General features: G+C 38.6%; 1 protein-coding gene across 1 annotated transcript in view; it reads left to right on the top strand.

Moving 5' to 3' along the window:
• The window catches only part of frrs1a (ferric-chelate reductase 1a), a 56,077-nt gene that overhangs the window by 30,736 nt on the left and 288 nt on the right, over nucleotides 1-25,053 (top strand). The window contains exons 10-15 of the mRNA XM_073062765.1: nucleotides 2,816-2,931; nucleotides 9,499-9,585; nucleotides 22,795-22,892; nucleotides 23,058-23,116; nucleotides 24,402-24,545; nucleotides 24,990-25,051. Of these exons, the coding sequence (XP_072918866.1) occupies nucleotides 2,816-2,931; nucleotides 9,499-9,585; nucleotides 22,795-22,892; nucleotides 23,058-23,116; nucleotides 24,402-24,545; nucleotides 24,990-25,051 (566 nt within the window). The remainder of the gene's footprint in view (nucleotides 1-2,815; nucleotides 2,932-9,498; nucleotides 9,586-22,794; nucleotides 22,893-23,057; nucleotides 23,117-24,401; nucleotides 24,546-24,989; nucleotides 25,052-25,053) is intronic.

Here is a 25,053-nt window from a genome sequence, read left to right as displayed (position 1 = left end):
TAAGACTTTATAAAGCACTGCTGAGGTATCATTTGGAGTATTGTGAGCAGCTTTGGGCCCCATTACCTTAGAAAGGATGTAGTGAAACTGGAGAGAATTCAAAGGAGGTTCACAAAAATGATTCCAGAATTGAGTGGCTTGTCATATGAAGAACATTTGATGGCTCTGGGCCTGTATTCTCTAGAATTCAGAAGAATGAGGGGTTGAAACCTATCGAATGGTGAAAGGCCTTGATGGAGTGGATGTGGAGAGGATGTTTCCTATGACGGGAGAGAGTAAGACCAAACGGCACAGCATCAGAATAGTGCGGCGTCCTTTTAGGATGGAGATGAGGAGGAATTTCTTTAGCCAGAGAGTGGTGTATCTATGGAATTTGTTGCCAGCAGCAGCAGTGGAGGCCAAGTGTTTATATATACTTAAGGCAGAGGTTGATAGATTCTTGATTGGACAAGACATGAGGGGATACGAGGAGAAGGCAGGAGATGGAGACTGAGAGGATAATTGGATCAGCCATGATGAAATGGCGGAGCAGACTCAGTGGGACAGATGGCCCAACTCAGCTCCTATATCTTACGGTCTAAAGTAGAACACATGCTGGAGATCCCAAATCAGAACAGAAAATGCTGGAAATACCCACCGACCTGAAATCTTCACTTTTATTGTCAGTGTCTAACATTTTCAGGTTAGACTTGACCTGTTGTATTAGATAGAGCACAGTTGATCTATTGTTCACACATACAGAAACTGTCTATCTGAAGTCACATTGGCTGGCGTTATGATAGTTTTGGTGTATAGTCATGCAGGCAAATTTGGACTTGTGTTTAGTCCAGTGTTCTCAACTGCTTGTTAATGACAAGTGGAGTGAACAAATATCTGTGCATGGTCGTGAGACTCTCGGGGGAAACGGTGCAAAGCCCTTCTGCTGATACTTTTGCCCAAACATAATGAAAAGTCCTCAGCCAGTTTTTAACTTGATTCAGATTCAGGTTCATTATTTTATCATATGTACATCAAAACATTCACTGAAATCTGTCAATTGTTTAACTGCCAACACAATCAAAGGATGTCCTGTGGGCAGCCTGCAAGTGTCACCACACATTCTGGCGCCAACATACAGTAGCATGCTCACAATAACAGCAGAGGACACACCATCAGAACACAGCAAGTAACAAAATAACAACAGCAAAATAAGTTGCTTTTCCCCCTCCCTCCCACCCACACAACAACATTCCTCCAACCCCAGGACAGGCCTCCAGTCCTTCAGTCTCAAGTCTTCGGGTATCGGGCTTCAACTTCTGGACTTCTGATCAACATTTGGACTTCTGATCAATCTTCGGTACTGATCCCTGGACAAGTTGATGATGGAACTCCGAACTCCAGGACACTAACGCCAAGCTAGCTGACTCATTGGAACTCTTGCCTCCTGCTAAGATGGACATCTAATCCCAGGACACAACTGACCTGGGACAGCCTGACATCCACACATGTCCTTCATTACCCATCCACATCACTGGCCCTTGAGCACATGATTCACTATGGTATTGTTAATGATTTCCGTCTACCTCTCCATACTTGAGTGCTGAGTTGAAGTGCTTTGCACTGATCCCTGGTTTTTGGATTTACTTCGGTTTCTATCAGGTGTTGAGGGAAGTGTGATTATTTTCTCTGGTGTATTAGTGAGCTGCTGTCGCCAATATATATATTCCAGCACTTAACATCACATCAACAGAACCAAGTTGACTGGACGTTGGTGATACAGGAGCAAACTGAAAGCTACACGGAGTCAGTGTTCAAAATAATGGATGACTTATTCAAAAAAAATATTCTGGTGTGCACCAGGAGTCCAGTCAAAGCTGATCTACCTGAGCATGAACTTGGTACAGCTTTTCCATTCTCAGGTGACGAGATTCCCAGTAAAACTACATTTTAATAACAGATTGGTGGCTAGAGGAAGACTTAATTATGCAGCAGGCTAGGTCCTGATTTCAGAATAAAATAATTATCCACAGGTCTAACAGCAAATCCAGTTTTCTATTACAAAAGTGGTTACACACTATAACATAACTAATGTAATTCCCGAAACTTTGGTGTGATCGTCCCGCTTGGTGGCACAATAATATCAGCGCCGGACTCCGGAGCGAAGGTTCCCGAATTCGAATCCAAGTTGGGTCGAGCGTCGAGCTAGCAACTCATCCTTGTAAAAACAAGAATAGCTTGCTATGGAAACACTGTCATGACGGTGCCCTGATAACTCCACTGCCGAGTTAAGGGCTATTCTTCCTCTTGGTGTCATCACTACTGTATTCCATGTCTCTACTTTGAGGCTCTGTCTGCAGATCCCTGTTATTACATTAGCATAATCCACATCACTAGTTATTAGGCCTCATTATCTTTTCCTTTCAACCAGTGGTATTTTAACCTGAATTTGAAAGACAACACAATTTTAGGATTTAATTACAAAATTTTTGGAATATTTTACAAATGACAGAACAGAATGGTGGATTCAGTTTGTTCTCCTTCCCCTCTCCTTGCCTATTTATCCTGGCTTCATCCTCCTTCCTTTCCAGTCCTGATGAAGGATCTTGGTCTGAAATATTAACTGGTTTTTCCTCTTTATAGATGCTGCCTGACTTGCTGAGTTCCTCCAGCATTTTGTATGTGTTGTTCAGAGATTTGTAATGTTCGGTAAATTACTGAAGATGCCTGGGCAATGGTACAAGAAAGATTGAGTCTCTTGGTAGTTTAATTTGATAAGAGCTTTCAGATTATATTCTGGTGAGCAATAACAAGTTCATTTTTTATTTATTCTTCTTAGGATCATTAATGTTTATTGCATGGGTGACAACAGCCAACACTGGTGTTATCGTAGCTCGATTCTTTAAACCTGTCTGGCCATCTACCACAGTGTTTGGGAAGAAGATCTGGTTTCTGGTATGTGATTAATGCTGGTTCATTTCATTAGCCTTGGTTGATCATAAATGTTTTATTTTCTGGGAACTCAGCATCACCTGGAAGGTATCTGAGGAGAGTTGATTGTTCATAAGGATCACACCAGTATGTGAATGACTAACGTGAATGCAGAAAGAAGAACCTGATAGTTTTTGTAACTGTTAGGCTGTCTTGCAGGGATTTCCACTTCCATCAAGGCATTACTCTTTATGCTTGGCTGATAAAGTTCAAAATTTATCCCTATTGGATTTAAGAGACTGAAATTTCTATAAAAAGTTGGACCATGAATTCATTTCTGATGCACCTGATTTATAGATGCCAGGTCTGTGATTTTTCCATCCTGGGCTCCACTGAAAATCTCTATGAACATGATATACCTAATATATCTGTACTTATTAATCTACTGGCTGTGTAAAGTGAAATAGGAAAGTTTGCAACACAGGTGAACAGTTGAGACTTTTGAAGGTGCCAGTATTTCACCACTCCTATCTGTGCACCTGCAACAAACCTTGCACTATAGACTTTACATGACAATATTTGATTCTAAGATGTAGAGTTTGATTGTTTAGCATACAAGTAAGCAGCTGAAAAGAAGCACCCTACCAATTCATGAAAGTGTGTAAAATTAAGGTTTAGATTATCTGTTCTTTATAGAAATCTCAACACCTATATCAGGATTCTGTTCATCGACCATAACTCAGCATTTAACACCATCCTGCTTGATAAGTTACAGAACCTGGGGCTCTGTACTTCCTTCTGCAATTGGATCATCGATTTCCTAACTGGAAGACCTCAATCTGTGCAGATTGGTGATAACATCTCCTCCTCGCTGATGATCAACACTGGTGCACCTCAGGGGTGTGTGCTTAGCCCACTACTCTGCTCTCTCTATACCCATGATTGTGTGGCTAGGCATAGTTTAAATACCATTTATAAATTTGCTGATGATACAACCATTGCCACTTTTCTGCTGTACATTTCCCCAAGAACATCTGTTCCCAATTTATGCTTCCAAGTTCCTGCCTGATAGCTTCATATATCCCCTTACTCCAATTAAACGCTTTCCTAACTTGTCTGTTCCCATCCCTTTCCAATGCTATGGTAAGGGAGATAGAATTATGATCACTATCTCCAAAATGCTCTCCTACTGAGAGACCTGACACCAGACCAGGTTCATTTCCCAATACCAGATCAAGTACAGTCTCTCCTCTTGTAGGCTTACCTACATATTGAGTCAGGAAACCTTCCTGAACACACCTAACAAACTCCACCCCATCTAAACCCCTTGCTCAAGGAAGATGCCAATTAATTTTAGGGAAATTAAAATCTCCCACCACGACGACCCTGTAATTATTGCACCTTTCCAGAATCTGTCTCCCTTTCAGCTTCTTGATTTCCCTGTTATTATTGGGTGGTCTATAAAAAACACCCAGTAGAGTTATTGACCCCTTGCTGTTCCTAACTTCCACCTACAGAGACTCAGCAGAAAATCCCTCCATGACTTCCTCCTTTTCTGCAGCCGTGACACTATCTCTGATCAGCACTGCCACGCCCCCACCTCTTTTGCCTCCCTCCCTGTCCTTTCTGAAACATCTAAAGCCTGGCACTCTAAGTAGCCATTCCTGCCCTTGAGCCACCCAAGTCTCTGTAATGACCACAACATAATAGTTCAAAGTACTTGATCCACGCTCTATGCTCATCCGCTTTGTTCATGATGCTTCTTGCTTTAAAATAGACACATCTCAAACCATCGGTCTGAGCGTATCCCTTCTCTATCACCTGCCTTTCCTCTCTCACACCGCCTACAAGCGTTCTCTATTTGTGAGCCAACCGCCCTTTCCTCTGTCTCTTCAGTTCGGTCCCCAACCCCAAGCAATTCTAGTTTAAACTCTCCCCAATAGCCTTAGCAAACCTCCCTGCCAGTATATTGGTCTCCCTTGGATTCAAGTGCCACCTGTCCTTTTTGTGCAGGTCATGCCTGCCCCAAAAGAGGTCCCAATGATCCAGAAATCTGCATCCTTGCCCCCTGTTCCAATCCCTCAGCAATCGTAATATAATAGAATAGCTCAGTATAATAGGAGTCCAGGTCTCTACATGTTGAGTGATGACCTGACTGATCTACCATTAAGCTGCTGTTGCCCTGGAACCAAACCCAACTTGTGTTAAAGAGAAAATGGGACAAGAAGGAGGAGTTTCAGGGCAAAGGTTTGCAAAAAGATAATTTTTAGCTGTAATGTGTTAAGTTTCTGATGTGAACATTTCTCCAAGCCAAAGACCACATTGTCCTGGCAAAGATGTTCCAGCAAAGAAACCTAGAAACGTAATATGAAGCAGCAAATATAATATGATAGAATTCACCCTGCAGTTTGAGAGGGAGATGATAAAGTCAGATGTATCATTATTAGAGTGGGATAAAAGGAATTACGGAGGCATGAGAGAGGAGCTGGACAAGGTTGAATGGAAGGGGACACTAGCAGGGATGATGACAGAACAACAATGGCTGGAGTTTCTGGAGACAATTCAAAAGATGCAGGATAGATAGGTCTCAAGGATGAAGAAGTAAAGGGGGAATGAGGCAACTGTGGCTGACAAGGGAAGTCAAAAACAGCAGAAAAGCAAAGGAGAGGACATACAAAGTAGCAAAAATTCATGGGAAGTTGGATGATTGGGAAGCTTTTAAAAACTAACAGAAGGCAACGGAAAAGCCACATGGAGAGAAAACATGAACTATGAAGGGAAGCTAGCCAATAATATAAAAGAGGATACCAATTTTTTTCCAAATATATAAAGAGTAAAAGAGAGGCAAGAGTGGATATTGAACCAATGGAAAATGACATTGGACAAGTAGTAATGGGGGACAGACAAATGGCAGATGAAATTAATAAGTATTTTGTGCAGTCTTCACTGTGGAGGACACTAACAGCATGACAGAAATTCAAGAGTGTTAGGGGGTAGAAGTGAGCATTATTACTATTATTAAGGAGAAGGTGCTTGGGACGATGAAAGGTCTCAAGGTACATAAATCACCTGGACCAGATGGACCCCAGTGTTCTTAAAGAGGTTGCTAAAGATATTGTGGAGGTATTAGTAGTGATCTTTCAAGAATCAATAGATGCTGACATGGTTCTGGAGGACTGAAAAATTGCAAATGCCAGTCCACTCTTTAAGAAGGGAGAGAGGCAGAAGAAAGGAAACTATAGGCCAGTTAGTCTGACCTCGATGGTTGGGAAGCTGTTGTATTCCTTTATTAAGGATGAGGTTTCAGAGTACATGGAATGCATGATAAAGAAGGCCAAAGTTTCTTAAGGGAAAATATTGCCTGACAAGTCTAGCGGAATTCTTTAAGGAAGTAACAGGCAAGATAGGTACAGGAGAGTCAGTGGATGTTTGCTTGGATTTTCAGAAGGCATTTGGCAAGGTGCCACACATGAGATTGTTCAGCAAGATAAGAGCCCATGATATTACAGGAAAGATACTTTCATGGATAGAAGATTGGCTGACTGGCAGGACGGATAGAGTGGGAAAAAGGGGGCCTTTTCTGGTTGGCTGCTAGTGACTAATAGTGTTCCGATACAGATGGTGTTGGAACCACTACTTTCACATTATTTGTCAATGATTTTGGTGACTGAATTGATGGATTTGTGGCCAGGATTGTGGACCATACAAAGATAGGTCAAGTGGCATGTAGTGTTGAGGAAGAAGAGAGTCTGCAGAAGGACTGAGACAGATTGTGAGAATGGGCAAAGAAGAGCCAGATGGAATATAGCATACAAAAGTGTATGGTCGTGCACTTTGGTAGAAAGAATAAATGTGAAGACTATTTTCCAAGTGCGGAGAAAATTCAAAATCCGGAGATGCAAAGGGACATGGAAGTCCTTGTGCAGAATTCGTTAAGGTTAACTTGCAGATTGAGTCAGTAGTAAGAAAAGCAAATGCAATGTTAACATTTATTTTGAGAGGACCAGAATACGAGAGAAAGGATGTAATGCTGAGGCTTTATGAGGCATTGATCAGATCGCATTTGGAATATTTGGAGTACTGTGAGCAGTTTTCGGCCCAATATCTAAGAAAAGATGTGCTGACATTGGAGAGGGTCCAGAGGAGATTCATGAGAATGATTTTAAGAATGAAGGGATTAATGTATGAGGAGTGTTTGATGGCTCTGGGCCTGTATTCCCTGGAGTTTAGAAGAATAAGAGGCTATCTCATTGAAATCTATTGAATTTTAAAAGGTCTGGATAGAATGGATGTAGAGAGGGTGTTTGTCACTGGAGGATGTTTCCTGTAGTGAATGAGTCTAGGACCAGATGACACAGCCTTAGGCTAGAGGGACATCCATTTAGAACAGATGAGAATCTGTAGAATTCATTCCCACAGGCAGCTGTGGAGGCCAGATCATTGAGTATATTTCAAGTGTAGGTTGATAGGTGCTTGATTAGTCAGGGTGTCAAAAATTATGGGGAGAATGCAGGAGATTGAGGTTGAGAGGCATAATAAATCAGCTGCGATGAATAGCAGAGACTTGATGGGCCAAATGGCCTAACTTGCTCCTGTGTCTTCTGGTCTTATGATTGGGGTCTACATACACATAACCTGAGTTTTAATGTTAATTGCACGTGACAAACCCGATACAATTTCAGCAATAAGCCCAGAATTCAAATTGCTCTAACTAAATTGCTGAATTCTCCTGAATGACCATGATAATGCAGCAGGCGGTGCCACCTTGTGGTTATGCTTTTACAGTTCTTAAAAATATTATACAGTTTTCTACCATAATTCTTTCAGGCTAGAGAAGCACAAGCTCAGAATTTGACTTTGCTGGTCAATAAGATTATACCCAATCGTCCATTGCATTTATTTTCTAGTATGATCCTACTATCAGTTTCAGACTTAATTTCATTCTGTCTGGATCCATACAGGTTAAGTACACCTGATTTATATCTTGCCTATAAATACACACAGACACGCGGTATGGATTTAAAAGAATTTAATCATTAGTCTGAGATTGGCTCAGGCTAAATTTGTTAATGTTAGCCTTCATGAATGGCAAAACAAAATTTAGATTATCCATTCCTGTGGGATAACCCATCTCTTCAGGCAGCCTCTGCCATTTGACTTGCAAACATTTTGGGTTATGAATAGTTCTCAGGAATGGAACCCTGCTGTAACCTGGGGAGAATCATGAGCCACTTCCAGGGGAGAATCCCGAAGATTCAGAATACAGTGGAGTCTGGTTAATTGGGCCATCAGTTAATTCGACAGCCATTTATTTGGGACAATTCTGAAGTAACAAAAACAAATTCGAGAAAAAGCCTGGGATTTCCTTCATTTATTTGAGACTATATTCCTTCATTTAATTGTGACATGATACTGTTGCCAAACAATATCTATCTAGCATCAGTCGCGTGCACTTGCCATTAGATACCATGCTGTGCTTAGAGTGATCAGTTTTTAAATAGAATCAGAGTGTATTTTTGGTTCAAAAAGCTGTGATATTTGTCACTGATAGTTGGTGAAAAATAAGCAGTAAGATAATTCAGAATTGTTTTGCTCACCATGGTTTCAAGCCTTCCGGCTTGGAGATGCCAGAAACATCCAGAAGTGAAAATGAAATGATTTCACTGCTTGAACAAGTTAGGAACTGCAAAGAATTTGAAGATATCGGCAATTATCTTGAATGTTACAATGAAAGTTAAGATTCAGAGGATGCAATCTGCAATCATCTAAAGCATTTTATGAAGGGAGTCCATTATATATACTCGGTGTGTGCACTGTCTTTGTTCATTTACTGTCAATCAAAAGAGCATGTTGGATGTTACTCAGTTAAGCAGTAGTTCTTTTTTTATACCTTTTAACTATTTCCATGAAACTTCAGCTAATAGGATCAGCCACTTAAATGAGCCAAAATGCACTGGTCCTGATGTGTCACAATTAACTGGTATCCACTGAACTCATACCTTGTTCTTTATCCTGAAAGTTCTAGCCTTTGAAAGGCCAAGCATCTCCCCTCTGTGAATCAATTCATAATTGTCATCAAATATGACAATGGTTCTTGGTCTAAGAACTTGATCCATTATGTTGGATTTCTCAGTAAACTGCAGCAATTTAATCATTTGTAAAATGCTTGTCTCCCTGTTTCGTAAAGTGATTTACTTTCAATAAAAAATTATTATTCTTTGCAACAAAATTTATTAAAGAGGAATAAATACCTGAGGAACAGGTTTTTTAAAAATACATGACATTTTAAACCTAATTCTTTCTCCACCAGTTGAGTTTCTCAGTAAAACGAGTCATTTTGATAAGAACAAAGGGCTTACTGATTTGGGTTGTATCATTAGTGTATTCAAAATGCATATATATATAACTGTATACAGAATATATTGACTGTTTGGGTGTTGACATTTCAATGTGTTGCATATAGTTGCTGATACCATACACCATATTTTGGACACACAGCTGTGCACGCAGACAGTGAGGGAATTAATCCAGAGTCATTGTTTTTAAAGTGCATGTGCTCCATTATCACTTCAATATCCTGTCTTGTTTTAGGTGCACAGCATTCTGATGATGACCACAGTATTCTTTACATGCATTGGTTTTATTCTTCCTTTTCTTTACAGAGGAGGCTGGAACCAGGTAAGTCAGCAGTTTTGATAATAAGGGGAAATTTTTCTTTTTCTTTACTTTTCAATGCTAAACTAGCATGATGCATGAACAGTCATAATTCAGTCAATTGTTCATTACAAGTCCATGAATGTATCAATATTTTCTATGCCTTTGTACACTTCCTCACACATAGAAGCTCTGTTTTGCATGCTCTAAAGTTATGTTTTAATGTGTTAAAGGAGGTAAGTGTGATATATATCACATCAGGAGATATTTGGGCAGATGCCAAAGAGAATTTTTTAAGGAGAGGAGGAGATAGGGTGTTGAGACAGGAATCAGAGTTTTTTTTCTTATTAGCTCTCTAGTTTTAAGTATATCCACCTAGCTGATTTATTTTATGATTCAGACTTTTTACAGATGTATTGTTCCGATTTGAACTTCTATTATTGGCTTGGTACTCTGTTTTCCTAATGTTGCCCTCACTCCTCCCTTATCCAAAGCCATTGATTCCTTGCACTAGTACATAATTTGCTGTCTCTCCAAAGCAGAAGTGACCAGGACTATCTTCACCTAATTGCTTGAATGAAGCCACAGAAGGCCAACATTTGTCTTGGTTTGATTAAGGATTTATGTGGTAGACCCAGCTAATCTTTGTAAATAGTTGGGATTTGGCTGCTGTGGGGAAAGGAGATCAAAGGCTGGGTTGGGGGTTAGAGGACATACTAAGGGCTTGGTGCCTAGATTCAGGAATGGATTGTGGACCAAGGCCTAGATATCTGGGATCATGGCTCTGGAAATTGCAAAAAGGTATTGTCCTTTGCAGACATGCTTCTTACCTTTTTGTGCAGGCAAACTTAGACATCTTTTCCTAAGAACTAATGTAATTCAGATGATGGAAGGCAAGCCAATATTACCATGGACAACATAGCAGAGATATTATGCCCATTTTATGTGTGTAGAAAATCTTTAAAACATGCTTCAGATATTAGTGGCGGACATCTCTACTTTAGTCTTGCCCAATATTGTCCAAGGAATATAGCAAATTCTATGACCTCACTAAGCAAATACCATTGCAGTGTTCAGTTAAGTCACTTAAGTTCATTAAGAGGACTTATGGGAATTTTTACGAAAGGAGCAATTGAAGCAATCTGTAAAATGCTAGTCTCATTGAATTTCATGTGGTGATTGTGTTTCACTTTCAATAAAGTACCTTAAGGGTAGTGATCTCTAGATTACTCCCAGTGCCATATGCTTGTAAAGGTAGAAATAAAAAAAAAGATGGCTCAGATGTATGTGTGGCTGAGGAGATGGTGAAGGTTGCAGGGATCCAAGAGCTTGGATCTTGTTTCAGGAATACAGAGTCTGCATGTTCTTGGCAGGGTGAAACACAAGGCTGATTGACAAGAGATGTTGAGACTCTGGTTTAGAAAAAGAGGCATCCACTAAACGTAAGCAATTGAGAACCAGTTAATTTCTTGCTGATGACAAGAACAGTAGAAGTGCACTTATAAGGGAAGTTAAGACGGCAAAAAGAGAATATGAGAAAGACCTGGCAGACAAGTTGAGACAAAATCCCAAGATATTCTACAGGTAATTAAGAAATTAAAAGGGTGGCTAGGGAATGGATGAGTTCCCTTAAAAATCAAATGGTCCAAAAGGAAATGCGTGAGGCTTTCAATTTCTCTTCAGTTTATGCTGTGGAGGAAATTATGGGAGGTAAGGAAACGGGGCAAATGAGTGGTTTTGACTTAAGGCACATACAAATTATCAGGGAGGAGGTATTAGAAAGTACATAAAGTACATTAAGGTGTCTAAATCTCCAGGGCCTGACCCAGTGCATTCTCATACCTGATTGGAAGTTAGAGATAAGTTGGTAATAGGGTTGGCATGATACTGTTGAGGTTACAGCACCAATGATCTGAGTTCAACTCAGCCAACCAAGGGCAACTAGGCCTTAGATGAGAGATCTAGCAACTCCAAATTCGGAGTTCCCTGATATCCACTATTACAGTGCCTATGACCTGGGTTCATTTCCCACTGCTGCTTGTAAGTAGTTTGTACCTTCTCCCCATGACCACGTGGGTTTCTTCCAGGTGCTCCGGTTTCTTCCCCAATTCCAATGGCACAGGAGTGAGTAGCTTAACTGGTCACATGGGTGTAATTGAGCAGCACAGGCTTGTTGGGCAGAAGGACCTGCTACTGTGCTGTATCTACAAATAATATATAAATAAATAAAAGTCTGTGGAAGCCTGTGCAGAGATTTCTGTTCCTTCTCTGGTCAGAGGTGAAATTTTGCAGGACTGGAGATGAGATAATGCGGTACGATTGTTTAAGAGGGTAGCAAAATCAAACCAGGAAACTACAGAGTGAGAGAAAGTGACAGAGAGGAATAGATAGATAGATAGATAGATAGATACTTTATTCATCCCCATGGGGAAATTCAACTTTTTTTCCAATGTCCCATACACTTGTTGTAGCAAAACTAATTACATACAATACTTAACTCAGTAAAAAATATGATACGCATCTAAATCACTATCTCAAAAAGCATTAATAATAGCTTTTAAAAAGTTCTTAAGTCCTGGCGGTAGAATTGTAAAGCCTAATGGCATTGGGGAGTATTGACCTCTTCATCCTGTCTGAGGAGCATTGCATCGATAGTAACCTGTCGCTGAAACTGCTTCTCTGTCTCTGGATGGTGCTATGTAGAGGATGTTCAGAGTTATCCATAATTGACCGTAGCCTACTCAGCGCCCTTCGCTCAGCTACCGATGTTAAACTCTCCAGTACTTTGCCCACGACAGAGCCCGCCTTCCTTACCAGCTTATTAAGACGTGAGGCGTCCCTCTTCTTAATGCTGCCTCCCCAACACGTCACCACAAAGAAGAGGGCGCTCTCCACAACTGACCTATAGAACATCTTCAGCATCTCACTACAGACATTGAATGACGCCAACCTTCTAAGGAAGTACAGTCGACTCTGTGCCTTCCTGCACAAGGCATCTGTGTTGGCAGTCCAGTCTAGCTTCTCGTCTAACTGTACTCCCAGATACTTGTAGGTCTTAACCTGCTCCACACATTGTCCATTAATGATCACTGGCTCCATATGAGGCCTAGATCTCCTAGATCTAGCAGGATCCTAGAATAGCAGGAATTGGGAGGCAGTGTTGGTAAACTCCCTTGCTTTAGTTATTCTGATATGTAGCCAGTGGTTTTGAAGGGAAGTCTGAGATGAACTGGAGGTCAGATGACCATGCATCTGACTATTCCATTGCTGATGCACTGACACACTAAGGAAGGGTCCAGGTACCCTTTGACCTTTACACTCAGTATGTGTAAGCAGGCTGGAAGGCGGAGGCAGCAGATGTTGAATCTATGTAGGGGTGGGATGTGGATAAGACCTAATAAGAGTCCAGGTCTATACATGTTGAGTGATGACATGACTGATCCACCATTAAACTGCTGTTGCCCTGAAACCAAACCCAACGTGTTAAAGAGAAAATGGGACAAGAAGTAGGAGTTTCAGGGCAAAGGTTTGCAAAAAGATAATTTTTAGCTGTAATGTGTCAAATTTCTATTGTGAACATTTCTTCAAGCTAAAGACCATATTGCCCTGGCAAAGAGGAATAAAAAACTCAAATAGTAATTAACAGCTGAAAACAATTAGTAGCTCATGTGACACCCATGTGGTATTCATACCTAACATTTGCCTGGTAGAATATAATGAAGGCAAGGCAACTGGATGCTAGTGCTCACTCTATGATCACATTCGTTCAAAATACAAGATGTGGGAGGAATGACATTTCAATGGTCTTGATGCACCATCAATAACTCTCTGAGACGTGAGGCGAGATATCGGCTTTTATTGACTGGAAGAAAGAACAAGCAGCAATTGACCACCATGCTATATCCTGGAGACTGAGGGCAGGGCTCAGGCCTCAATCGCCTTTATACCGGGGTCTGTGGGAGGAGCCATGGTCAGTGGGAGGAGCCACAGGAGCAGTCAGCAAGGGGGTCGTGTCCAGACAGGTATATGTAGTTCACCACAGGTCTATTCCCTCCACAGCTGCTGCCTGACTCACTGAGTTCCCCCAACATCTGGTTTTTGCTTTGACTTTCAGCATCTGCAGTCTCTTGTTACTTCATCACATTCATTCAGTTTACTTGCCTTCTCTAACCTCTTCTCTTCATCCTTTCGCACTGCCATTTTGATACTAAATAGCACAGTCCAGGACCATTACTTAAAGTGAACAATTTAACTTTGTATAATCTGATATAAATACTTTGAGTTAGAAAACTTACATCATTTTAAAAAAACTGTGTATACGTCTCTGCCCACCAAGGACATTCTCTCTTCTCTGCTCTTCCATTGAGCAGAAGATACAAAAGCCTAAAAGCACATACACCCAGGCTCCAGGACAGCTTCTAATCCACTGTTACCAAACTCTTCAATGGACCTCCTGTATAAGACCATAAGAAATAGGAGCAGAATTTGGCCATTTGGCCCATCAAGTCTGTTCTGCGATTTCATCATGGCTGATCCAATTTTCCTCTTAGCCCCAATCTCCTGCCTTCTTCCTGTATCCATTCATGCCCTGACCATTCAAGAATCTATCAACCTCTGACTTAAATATAAATAAAGACTTGGCCTCCACAGCTGCCTGTGGCAAAGAATTCCACAGAGTCACCACTCTCTGTCTAAAAAAATTCCTCATCCTCTCCATTCTAAAAAGACGCCCCTCTATTTTGAGGCTGTGTCCTCTGGTCTTAGATTCTCCCACCATAGGAAACATCTTTTCCACATCCACTCTATCAAGGCGTTTCACCATTTGTGAGGTTTCAATGAGGTCACCCTCATTCTTCTGAATTCTAGTGAATACAGGCCCAGAGCCATCAAATGCTCTTCATATGACAAGCCTTCAATCCTGGAAAATTTTTTGTGTATCTCCTTTGAACTCTCTCCAGTTTCAGCACATCCTTCCTAAGATAAGGAGCCTAAAGCTGCTCACAATATTCCAAGTGAGGCCTCGCCAGTGCTTTATAAAGTCTCAACATTACATCCTTGCTTTTATATTCTAATCCCCTTGAAATGAATGCTAACGTTGTACTTGCCTTCCTCACCACAGACTCAACCTGCAAATTAACCTTTCGAGAATCCTGCACAAGGACCCCTAAGACCCTTTGCATCTCAGTGTTTTATATTTTCGCTCCATTTAGGAAGTAGTCAACACATTCATTTTTTCTACCTAGGTGCATGACCATACACTTCCTGGTACTATTCCATCTGCCATTTCTTTTTTTCTTATTCAATCTTTTTATTAAGTTTCCAATAAACAATATTAATACTAACACGTAGAGATCAGGAATACAATAATAATGGTTAACATGCAGAAACACATATTCCAAGTAACAAATGGAGTCTAACCTCCCAATCTCTTATTAATTAACCATGAAAAAGATAATTATAATTATAAAAAAAGAGAAAAAGAAAAAAAATCCCCGAACTAAAACAAACTAACCTAAAAGAAAACAAAGATTTTGCTGCCATAATTCATTGGTTAAAATTATATTTTGTTGTTAACTCCGCTCCTCTATACATAAAAAAATTACTGAATAAAGGATTCAGAAAGGGTCAACTTACATCATATGAAAATATTGAATAAATGGCTTCCAAGTTTCTTCAAATTTAACTGAGGGGACCATAGTGCCGCTCCTAATCTTTTCCAAATTTAAACATGCAATCGTTTGGGACAACCATTGAAATGTGGTAGGTGGGTTGGAATCTTTCCATTTAAATAAAATGGATCTTCTGGCTATTAATGTAACAAATGCAATTAGACGACAAGCTGTTGAGGATAAATGACTGGAGTTTATCACTGGTAGTCCAAAAATGGCAGTAATAGGATGAGGTTGTAAATCAACACGCAGAACTGCTGAAATAATATCAAAAATATATTTCCAATATTTTCTTAAGAGAGGGCACGACCAGAACTTATGTGTCAAAGAAGCTACTTCAGAATTACATCTATCACAAACAGGGTTTATATGATGGTAAAAATGTGCTAACTTATTCTTGGACATATGAGCCCTATGAACCACCTTAAATTGTATCGAAGCATGTCTGGCACACATTGATGAAGTATTAACTAGTTTAAGTATTTTCCTCCATTTCTCTGTAGATAAAGATATTTGAGGTTCTCTTTCCCACTCATTCTTAATTTTAACTGAAGTACCTAGACGCATTTTCGTAATCAAATCATAAATAATTGCTATTAAACTCTTCTGAAAGGGGTTTAAACCCAAAAATTCTTTCTGTAACTGCGATTGGATGTGATATCAGAAAGGTAGGTAAAGCAGCATTCAGAAAGTTTCTAATCTGTAAATATCTGAAAAAGTGTGATCTGGGCAAATTATATTTATTAGACAACTGTTCAAAATACATAAAACAATCATCAATAAATAAATCATGAAAACATGCTATTCCTTTTGTTTTCCATAACAAAAAGGCTTGATCAATTCTAGATGGTTGGAAAAAGAATTTAGATATAATAGAGCTTGACAGCCTAAATTTATTCAACCCAAAAAATTTACAAAATTGAAACCATATTCATATTGTATGTTTAACTATTGGATTTATCATTTGATTATTCAATTTAGTAAGTGCAAAGGGAAGCACAGCTCCTAGAATAGAAACCAGCGAAAACCCCTGTATAGATTCACGCTCGAGGTTCATCCATCGTGGAGATTGAGTTTCATCCAACTCTTGTGTCCAAAACGTTAAATATCAAATGTTAACTGCCCAAAAATAAAATCTAAGATTCGGCAAAGCCAAACCCCCTTCCTTTTTTGATTTCTGTAAATATTTCTTACTTAACCTGGGATTTCTATATTGCCATATATATGAAGAAATTTTAGAATTGATAGTATCAAAAAAAAAATTTAGGAATAAAAATTGATACTGCCTGAAATAGATACAGAAGTTTAGGTAAAATAAACAACTTAATAGCATTAATTCTACTGATGAAAGATAAGGACAGTGGGGACCATTTAGTAAACAGTTGTTTAACATGATCAATTAAAGGTAAAAAATTAACTTTAAACATATCCTTATACTTCTTAGTAATTTTAATCCCCAAATAAGTAAAATAATCAGTAGCCAATCTAAATGTTGATTGTCTATAAATAGAAATTTGCATATTTAATGGGAGAAGCAACTCTTATCAAGATTCAATTTATACCCCAAAAAAATACTAAACTGGGCAAGTAAAGTTATTACTGCAGGAATGGATTTCTCTGGGTTAGAAGTATATAATAACAGGTTATCTGCATATAATGATATTTTATGCATCCCGTTCCCACGAATAATGCCAAATATATTAGGTGAATCACGAATAACAATTGCCAAGGGCTCCAGGGCAATATCAAATAATAAAGGACTTAAAGGACAGCCCTGTCTAGTACCTCAAAAAAGCCTAAAAAAGGGAATCTCTGATTATTGGTAAATACAGCAGCCAAGGGTGTATGATATAACAGTTTAATCCAAGACATAAATTTTGAACTGCAGTTAAATTTCTCAAGTATATTAAATAAATATTCCCATTCAAGTCTATCAAATGCCTTCTCGACATCAAGCGAAAAAGCACATTCTGAAGTATTAGATGAAGTAGTGTATACAATGTTCATTAACTTCCTAATGTTAAAATGTGAATAATGATTTTTAATAAATCCTGTTTGATCCTCAGAAATAATCTGAGGCAATACCTTCTCTAATCTAATTGCTAATATTTTGGTTAAAGATTTTAGAATCCACATTCAACAAACATATAGGCCTATATGATGTACATTCAGTGGGATCTTTATCTTTTTTAGGAATTAAGGAAATTGATGTTTCATAAAAGGATTGTGGTAATTTACCTACTAATAAAGCATCTTTAAAAACTTTACATAACCAGGGAGAGAGTAAATCTGAGAAGATTTTAAAAAATTCAGCTATATAGCCATCTGGACTGGGTACTTTACCTGAGTTTATCGAAAAAATTGCCTTCTTTATTTCCTCTTCAGTAATGGGTGCATCTAATACTAAATGTTCATCAACTGGTAATTCCGGAAAATTTAGTTTCCTTAAAAATTCATTCATTATGGTAGTATCATCAGGAAATTCTGATTGATATAAATTATTATAAAATTCTTGAAAAGATTTGTTAATTTCATCATGATTAACTGTCAAGACACCATCCCGTCTACAAACTTTATTAATCTGACGTTTCGCCAAAGCTGCTTTCAATTGATTAGCCAACAACTTATTCGATTTATCACCATGTATATAGAATTGGCTCCTAGATTTAAGTAATTGGTTTTCAATCGGAGATGTTAATAACAAATTATGTTGCATCTGAAGTTCAACTCTCTCTTTATAAAGCTCCAAATTGGGAGCAATAGAATATTTTTTATCAATATCTTTAATCTTATCAGCCAATGCACATATCTCACTATTAATTTGTTTTTTTCAATCTAGCAGAATATGAAATAATTTATCCACGGATATATTCTTTAAGGGTATCCCATAATATCCCACTGGAAATTTCTTCTGTTGAGTTAGATGAAAAGAAAAATGCAATCTGTTCTTTAATAAAATTAACAAAATTTAAATCCTGAAGCAAAATAGAGTTGAACCGCCATTGTCTAGTACTAAAAGTTACATCACTAAATTTAATTGATAATTTCAGAGGTGCATGGTTGGAAATGGCAATTGCATCATACTCACAGGTAATGGAACTAAATGAGAGTCAATAAAAAAGTAATTGATTCTAGACTAATTATGATAAACATGAGAAAAAAGGAGAATTCTTTATCATTGGGATGCAGAAACCTCCAAATTTCTAAAATTCCCATGTCAACTAAGTAGGAATTAATAAAAGTTGCAGATATATTTGGAGGTACCTGATTGGGTGCAGACCTATCCAACATAGGTTTCAAACAACAATTAAAATCTCCGCCCATTATTAACCTATATTCATTTAAATTGGGAAAAGATATAAATAGCTGCCTAAAAATTCAGGATAGTATGTATTAGGTGCATAAACATTAGCCAAAACTACTCTTTGGTTATAAAGTAAACTAGTAGTTATTAGAAATCTACCATATGGATCTGAAATTATGTCATAATGGATGAATGAGATTGAAGGATCTATAAAAATGGAAACACCCTTCACTTTGGTAGAAGGATTAGAGTGTAACTGTTGTCCCTTCCAAAACCTAAAAAAATGCTGATTTTCCTCCTTCCTCACATGAGTCTCCTGTGCAAATATAATCTAAGCATTTAATCTATGAAAAACCTTAAAAATCTTCTTCCGATTAATTGGATGATTCAAACCATTTGTGTTGCATGAAACAAAGTTAATAATCTTATCCATTTTCCTTAAATAAACCATATGGTATGTAAAGGGTTAACCAAGTTGCATAGGAAACTTATGAGCCAGGAAGAGGAAAAAAGTTTAAAAAGGAACCAGAAGTTACGACAATGGAGACATTTTTGTAGTTTCAAGGCAGCCCAAATGAAAAAAAGTAGAGTAACAGAAAACGCTGCCCCCTTCCCCAAAGCCAAGAAACCTGGCAAATAGGCAGTCAGGAAGCTATCTAAGACCTGCCCAACCCCCATCTCTCTTGATGGCAAGTCTCCAAATTTTAAGAGAAAGAAAACTCCCCATAGCCAAAATATTCTGAAAAGAATGCCAAACACAGACGAAATAAAAAAAATCCTTTGTAGACCATTTTAAAAAACAAGGTCGTAAAAATAAAACAGAGTACATTCTTCATAGTAATTAATCACCATGTAAAAGTCTCAATAATTTTCTAAAACAAACAATTAAAAAATAGAAGAGTAAAATAATAAAGGAAAAGGAAGAAATCTTTAATATAAAACAGACATGAGCCCAAACAAAATATCCAAAACATCAGCCCAAGGACACGGTTTCACAAACTTAAAATGTCCGACTCTATAAGCTAATTATTAACTAACACACCCAATGTGTACAGATATATAGAAACGGAAAATTGATTAAACATCCGAGCTCTCGTCGAGAAATTGTTTTGCATCTTCCACTGATTTGAACCATTTAAACGATTTATCGGGTAAGACCACTCTTAAGCGGGTGGGATGCAGCACAGCCGGTCAAAGATTCCTTTGATAACATTGCGACATGACTTCTTTAAAACACACTCTTTCTTGCATTACCCCGGGGCAATAATCTTGAACCAAACGGAACTTGAGATTCTGATATTCAATAATTCCTTTATGATGAGCAATTCGAATTAAGCGCTCCTTTGTACTCACATAGTGAAACCGCAGAATAACATGACGTGGTTTTAACTCTTTCGGTGGTTTAGATTTTAACAATCTGTGCGCTCTATCGAGTATCGGGGGTGAATTAAAAGCCTCCGATCCGAATTCAGAGAAAAATTCAGTAAGGTCCCCGCTCTCGACGTCTTCATTGAGACCTATTATTGGCAAATTCTGTCTGCGACTGCGACTCTCCAAATCGATAATTTTAGCTTTATACTGCTCCAGTGTACGAGTAGTCAAATTTGATTTCTTTTCAAAAGAGTTCATTTTGGAATTCCTCTGTTTCCCAGTTTTAGTAAGCTCGGTAATTTGCCGATGTTGTATTGTGTTCTCTTCTTCGAGTGCTTTCAATTTGCCTTTATTCTTCTTCAGCATTATTTCCAATGCAGCAAATCTTTTATCAAGTTTTTCATCCAGTTTTTCATCCAATACAGTGAATCTTTTATCCAGTAAGTTCGAAATAGCTTGTAAAGTAAGTTGAGTCTGTGTTGGTTGGTCTTCTTTCTTCCCATTTCCGTTACCGGTTTCTTTGCCTTCCGCTAATGCCTTTCTTGTTCTGGAAGTCATTTCCGTCAATTAAACTTCAAATTTCCAACATATAAAGATGTTAAAGACACTTTGATACATATAACAAAGGGGAGATTAGGACATTGATAAAAGATCGGAGCAGAGCCAAAAATGTGATCTATTCCATTTAGCACTAAGAGTCTCCCCATCTGCCATTTCTTTCCCCCTCTGCTAATCTGTCTAAGTCCTTCTGTAGCCTCTCTACTTCCTCAAAACTACCTGCTCCTCCACCTATCTTCATATCACCTGCAAATTTAGCAATGATGCCATCAATACCATCATCCAAGTCATTGACATAATGTAAAAAGAACTGGTCCCAAACAGACATCTGTAGAACACCACTAGTCACCAGCAGCCAGCCAGGAAAGGCTCCCTTTATTTCCACTTTGTCTCCTGCCAATCAGCCACTGCTTTATCCATGCTAGAATCTTTCCTGTCATACCATTTGTAGCTTGTTAAACAGCCTCATGTGTGGCACCTTGTCAAAGGCCTTCTGAAAATGCAGGTACACAACATCAACCGATTCTCCTTTGTCTACTCTGCTTGATATTTCTTCAAAGAATTTCAACGGATTTGTCAAGCAAGATTTTCCCTTGAGGAAACCATGCTGACTATGGCCTATTTTATCAATGTCTTCAAATACCCTGAGACCTCATACTTAATAACTGTCTCCAATATCTTCCCAACCACTGAGGTCAGACTAACTGGCGTATAATTTCCTTTCTTCTGTCTCTCTCCCTTCTTGCAGTGGAGTTACATTTGCAATTTTCCAGTTTTCCAGAACCATTCCTGAATCTAGTGATTTGTGTGAGATCATTACTAATAGATAGATAGATAGATAGATAGATAGATACTTTATTCATCCCCAAGGGGAAATTCAATGCCCCCATAATCTCTTCAGCCACCTGTTTCAGAACTCTGGAGTGTCCACCATCTGGTCCAGGTGACTTATTTACCTTCAGACCATTCAGATTCCCAAGAATCTTTTCTATAGTTATGGTAACTTCATACACTTCATGCCCCCAACACCTGAAATTTCCACCATACTGCTAGTGTCTTTCACAGTGAAGACAGATGCAACGTGTTTATTCAGCTTGTCTGCCATTTGCTTGTCCCCCATTCCTACCTCTCCAGCATTGTTTCCAGTGGTCTGATATCCACTATTGCCTCTCTTTTACACTTTATGTATCTTAGGAAACTTTTGGTATCCTCTTTAGTATTATTGGGTAGCTTGCTTTGCTATACCACCTTTACCTTCTTAATGACATTTTTAGTTGCCTTTTGTTGGTTTTTCAAAGCTTTCCAATTAACTTCCCACTAATTTTTGCTCTACTACACACCCTCTCTTTGGTGTTTATGTTGACATTGACTTCTCTTGTTAGCCATGGATTTGTCATCATTCCTTTAGAATGCTTCTTCCTCTTTGGGATGTATATATCCTGTGCCCTCCAAAGATGGACTCAACCTCACAACCTACCGTGTTATGATCTTGCCAATTTATTGTTTATCTGAACTGCACTTTCTCTTTAGCTTTTGCACTTTATTCTGCATTTTTATTGGTTTACCTTGTTGCCCACTGTAATAATTTCATTTGTATGAATATTATGCAAGCTTTGCACTGTATTTAGGTACATGTGACAGTAATATACTATCACCAATACACCAATAACGTACCAATATCATCACCATTGTGTGTCATATTGGATGACGTGGGTGATCATGGTTTCCATGATCATGATCGTTCTTGGCAAATTTTTCTACAGAAGTGGTTTGCCCTTATTCTGGGCAGTGTCTTTACAAGACTAGTGACCCTAGCTATTATCAATGCTCTTCATAGATTCTCTGCCTGACGTCAGTGGTCATATTGTCAGGATTAGTGATATGCACCAGCTGTTCATATGACCATCCACCACCTCCTTCCATAGCTTAACATGACCCTGATCATGAGGCTAAGCAAATACTACACCTTTTCCAAGGGTGACCTGCAGGCTAGTGGATGGAAGGAGCACCTTACACTTCTTTTGGTAGAGACATATCTCTTCCCAGCCGCCATAAAGCAATACAAATACCAATACAAAAACATATTGTGGAAAAGCAACTTACATTACAGAAGAAAACAGTTCTGCAGACATTACTTATTTCAATAACAATAAGATATGTGAATGTCTAAATGTCCAATTGATGAATGGATGCAAATTGTTTTACATTTACTAATTTAAATTCTATTAAGTGTTTTCGATACCCATAAGCTTCAGTTCTTAAGAGAGCTCTGTATAATTTGGTATGTTTATTGGTTGTAATGTGGGTTCATGAACCTCTGTCTCCCTGTAGAATGCTGGTGCTCATCCATACTTTGGCTGTATAATACTTACACTGGTGATTCTACAGGCACTTGTGGCCATATTCAGAACCAATCCGTATGCTCCCAGGTAGGTCTATCAGTCATTGTAATACTTCCCTGTAATCTCTTCTGACACAACTTTTGATAATGAGAAAGGAAATCAATGTAATTTTAAAATACCTTAAACTAAGATCAAGGACGTCTAACACTATAACTTCTACAACTTGTTGACTTTAATATTCATCATCTTTAGGCGATATCTCTTTAACTGGTTTCATTGGACGACAGGCACTTTTGCTAGAATAATTGCAGGTAAGTTTAAAGAAAAATGTTTTCATTTAATGAAGACTTTCTAATGAATCTTGATAAATGTAAGGTTTGTGGGCTGGTAAGAAATGGGCTTAAATGCTGACCAGTTACAGCAGGACTAAGGATTTATTAATTTAATAGACATGCCTCGTGGAGGAATTCTGAAACTGGTTCTCAGCTGATTTCCATTAAACAGTATGGAAACTTCTAATAAGAATTACAGAATACAGGACCTTATGTTAACTTGTGACTCCTTCAATCTGCAATGAATTATCATCTTAAGAATTAATTTCCCGTGCACCTTGGCTAGTAAGTAATGCAAGTGTTCTTCAAAGGGATAGAAAAAAAGAACACATTGAAAACACAGGGAGATGGGGGGGAATATATGCTTTTAAAGCGGTAACAATGTGCAAGTGAAAATCTCTACAAAATTTAATAAAATAGAAGACGATGCCTTCACTAAGTATTATCTGTTATTTGTATACTATATAATTCTAATGAGGCTCCTTAAGGTTGTTATAGCCGGGCGTGGTAATGGGGACAAGCTCCCGCTAGCTATTAGATGCTTTCAATAGAGTGTGCCTCAAATTTCCTCTGACAGCTAAGTCCAACTCTGGCCTTCACGTGTGGCTTAGCTACTAAGCCCGGCGAAACCATTTCTACCGACACAAGAAGGAGCAAAGGTGAATTATTGGCATCTTTAAATCCATCGCTTTGGGCAGATGGGGCCTGTCAGCCGTGGAGAAGAAAATCTCTGATCTCAAGCCTCTGCTGCCTTGCAATTATACCCACTCAATGGGAAGGCTTTGGGAGTAAACCCAAGGGAAAAATCCAGAGCTGGAGTACATTGAGTTCAATACTGACTGGCAACTCCTGCAACACTGCTGGTAACAAACTGTATCAGTCTCTGCCGTTCCTTTGGGTTCACCAGATGCAAGGAGAGGGGGAGCTTGCTACATGGGCAGCAGCTTGTTCTCCATATCGTACTGCCCTGGCTTGTGTATCTAGACAGCTAGGATGCAACATCCACGGTCGACCCTGACTCACGGAGGGCCATATCATACCAATGGACGTGATGGGTTTTTTTGCCTCCATGGGAGACAATGTTTTTTAATTTCAGATATTCTTCCATAGTGACCATAGCTTGGGTTATCCTTTCACAGTAGACATCTTCCCAACTCGTATTATATGACCAGAGTTATTGTAGAAAGTAATATCAGTTTTTACTTTTATTACATTATTGGGTATTCATTAGGAATTGCTGACATTTAATTTAATCTTCACACAGTTGGATCGATCTTTCTTGGAATGGATCTGCCAGCCCTGGATCTCCATAACCCTTGGGATACATTAGTAATGGTTGGATTCATAATTTGGCATGTGGCAACAGAATTAATTCTAGAAGCACATAATTACATAATTACTAGTAAAGGTCAGGGTTTGTTTATATCACTTGTAGTTAATTTTATTGTTTCTTACATTACTGTGAGAATTTGTAAGACCACTGGGATTCCAAACCACCTCAACAATTTAGAAGTAATGAAACTGCTAGACATTTGATTTAATGCTATTGTCAAGGGAAGAATTTCTCAGTAATCTCTTCATAGTGCTTCATATGCTGATGAATAATGGTTGTATCATCAGCAGTTTAAACCTAAGCACTGAAACTCTTGCCTTCAATTACTGATTTCTTTTAAGCTGTTCCTTAAACCTCTCTTTGCCCATGCTGTGATTGTTGACTTCAATATCACATGTTACTCAGCAATAATATTTTGTATTTTCCAGCACTCTTAGTTTGATTTACAATATATAAATGGAAGTTTCACTGATACCTTAAATCTTGCTGAAGATGCATTTTGATTTCATCTTTTCATAGCACGGAAACGAGAAGAGGATAAAATGGAGATAATGGATTCGAGTGAATTGATTGATCCACAGGT

The sequence above is a fragment of the Hemitrygon akajei genome, chromosome 12 (assembly GCF_048418815.1).
Source record: "Hemitrygon akajei chromosome 12, sHemAka1.3, whole genome shotgun sequence".
Classification (NCBI taxonomy): domain Eukaryota; kingdom Metazoa; phylum Chordata; class Chondrichthyes; order Myliobatiformes; family Dasyatidae; genus Hemitrygon; species Hemitrygon akajei.
This window is presented reverse-complemented; position numbering and strand designations above follow the sequence as displayed.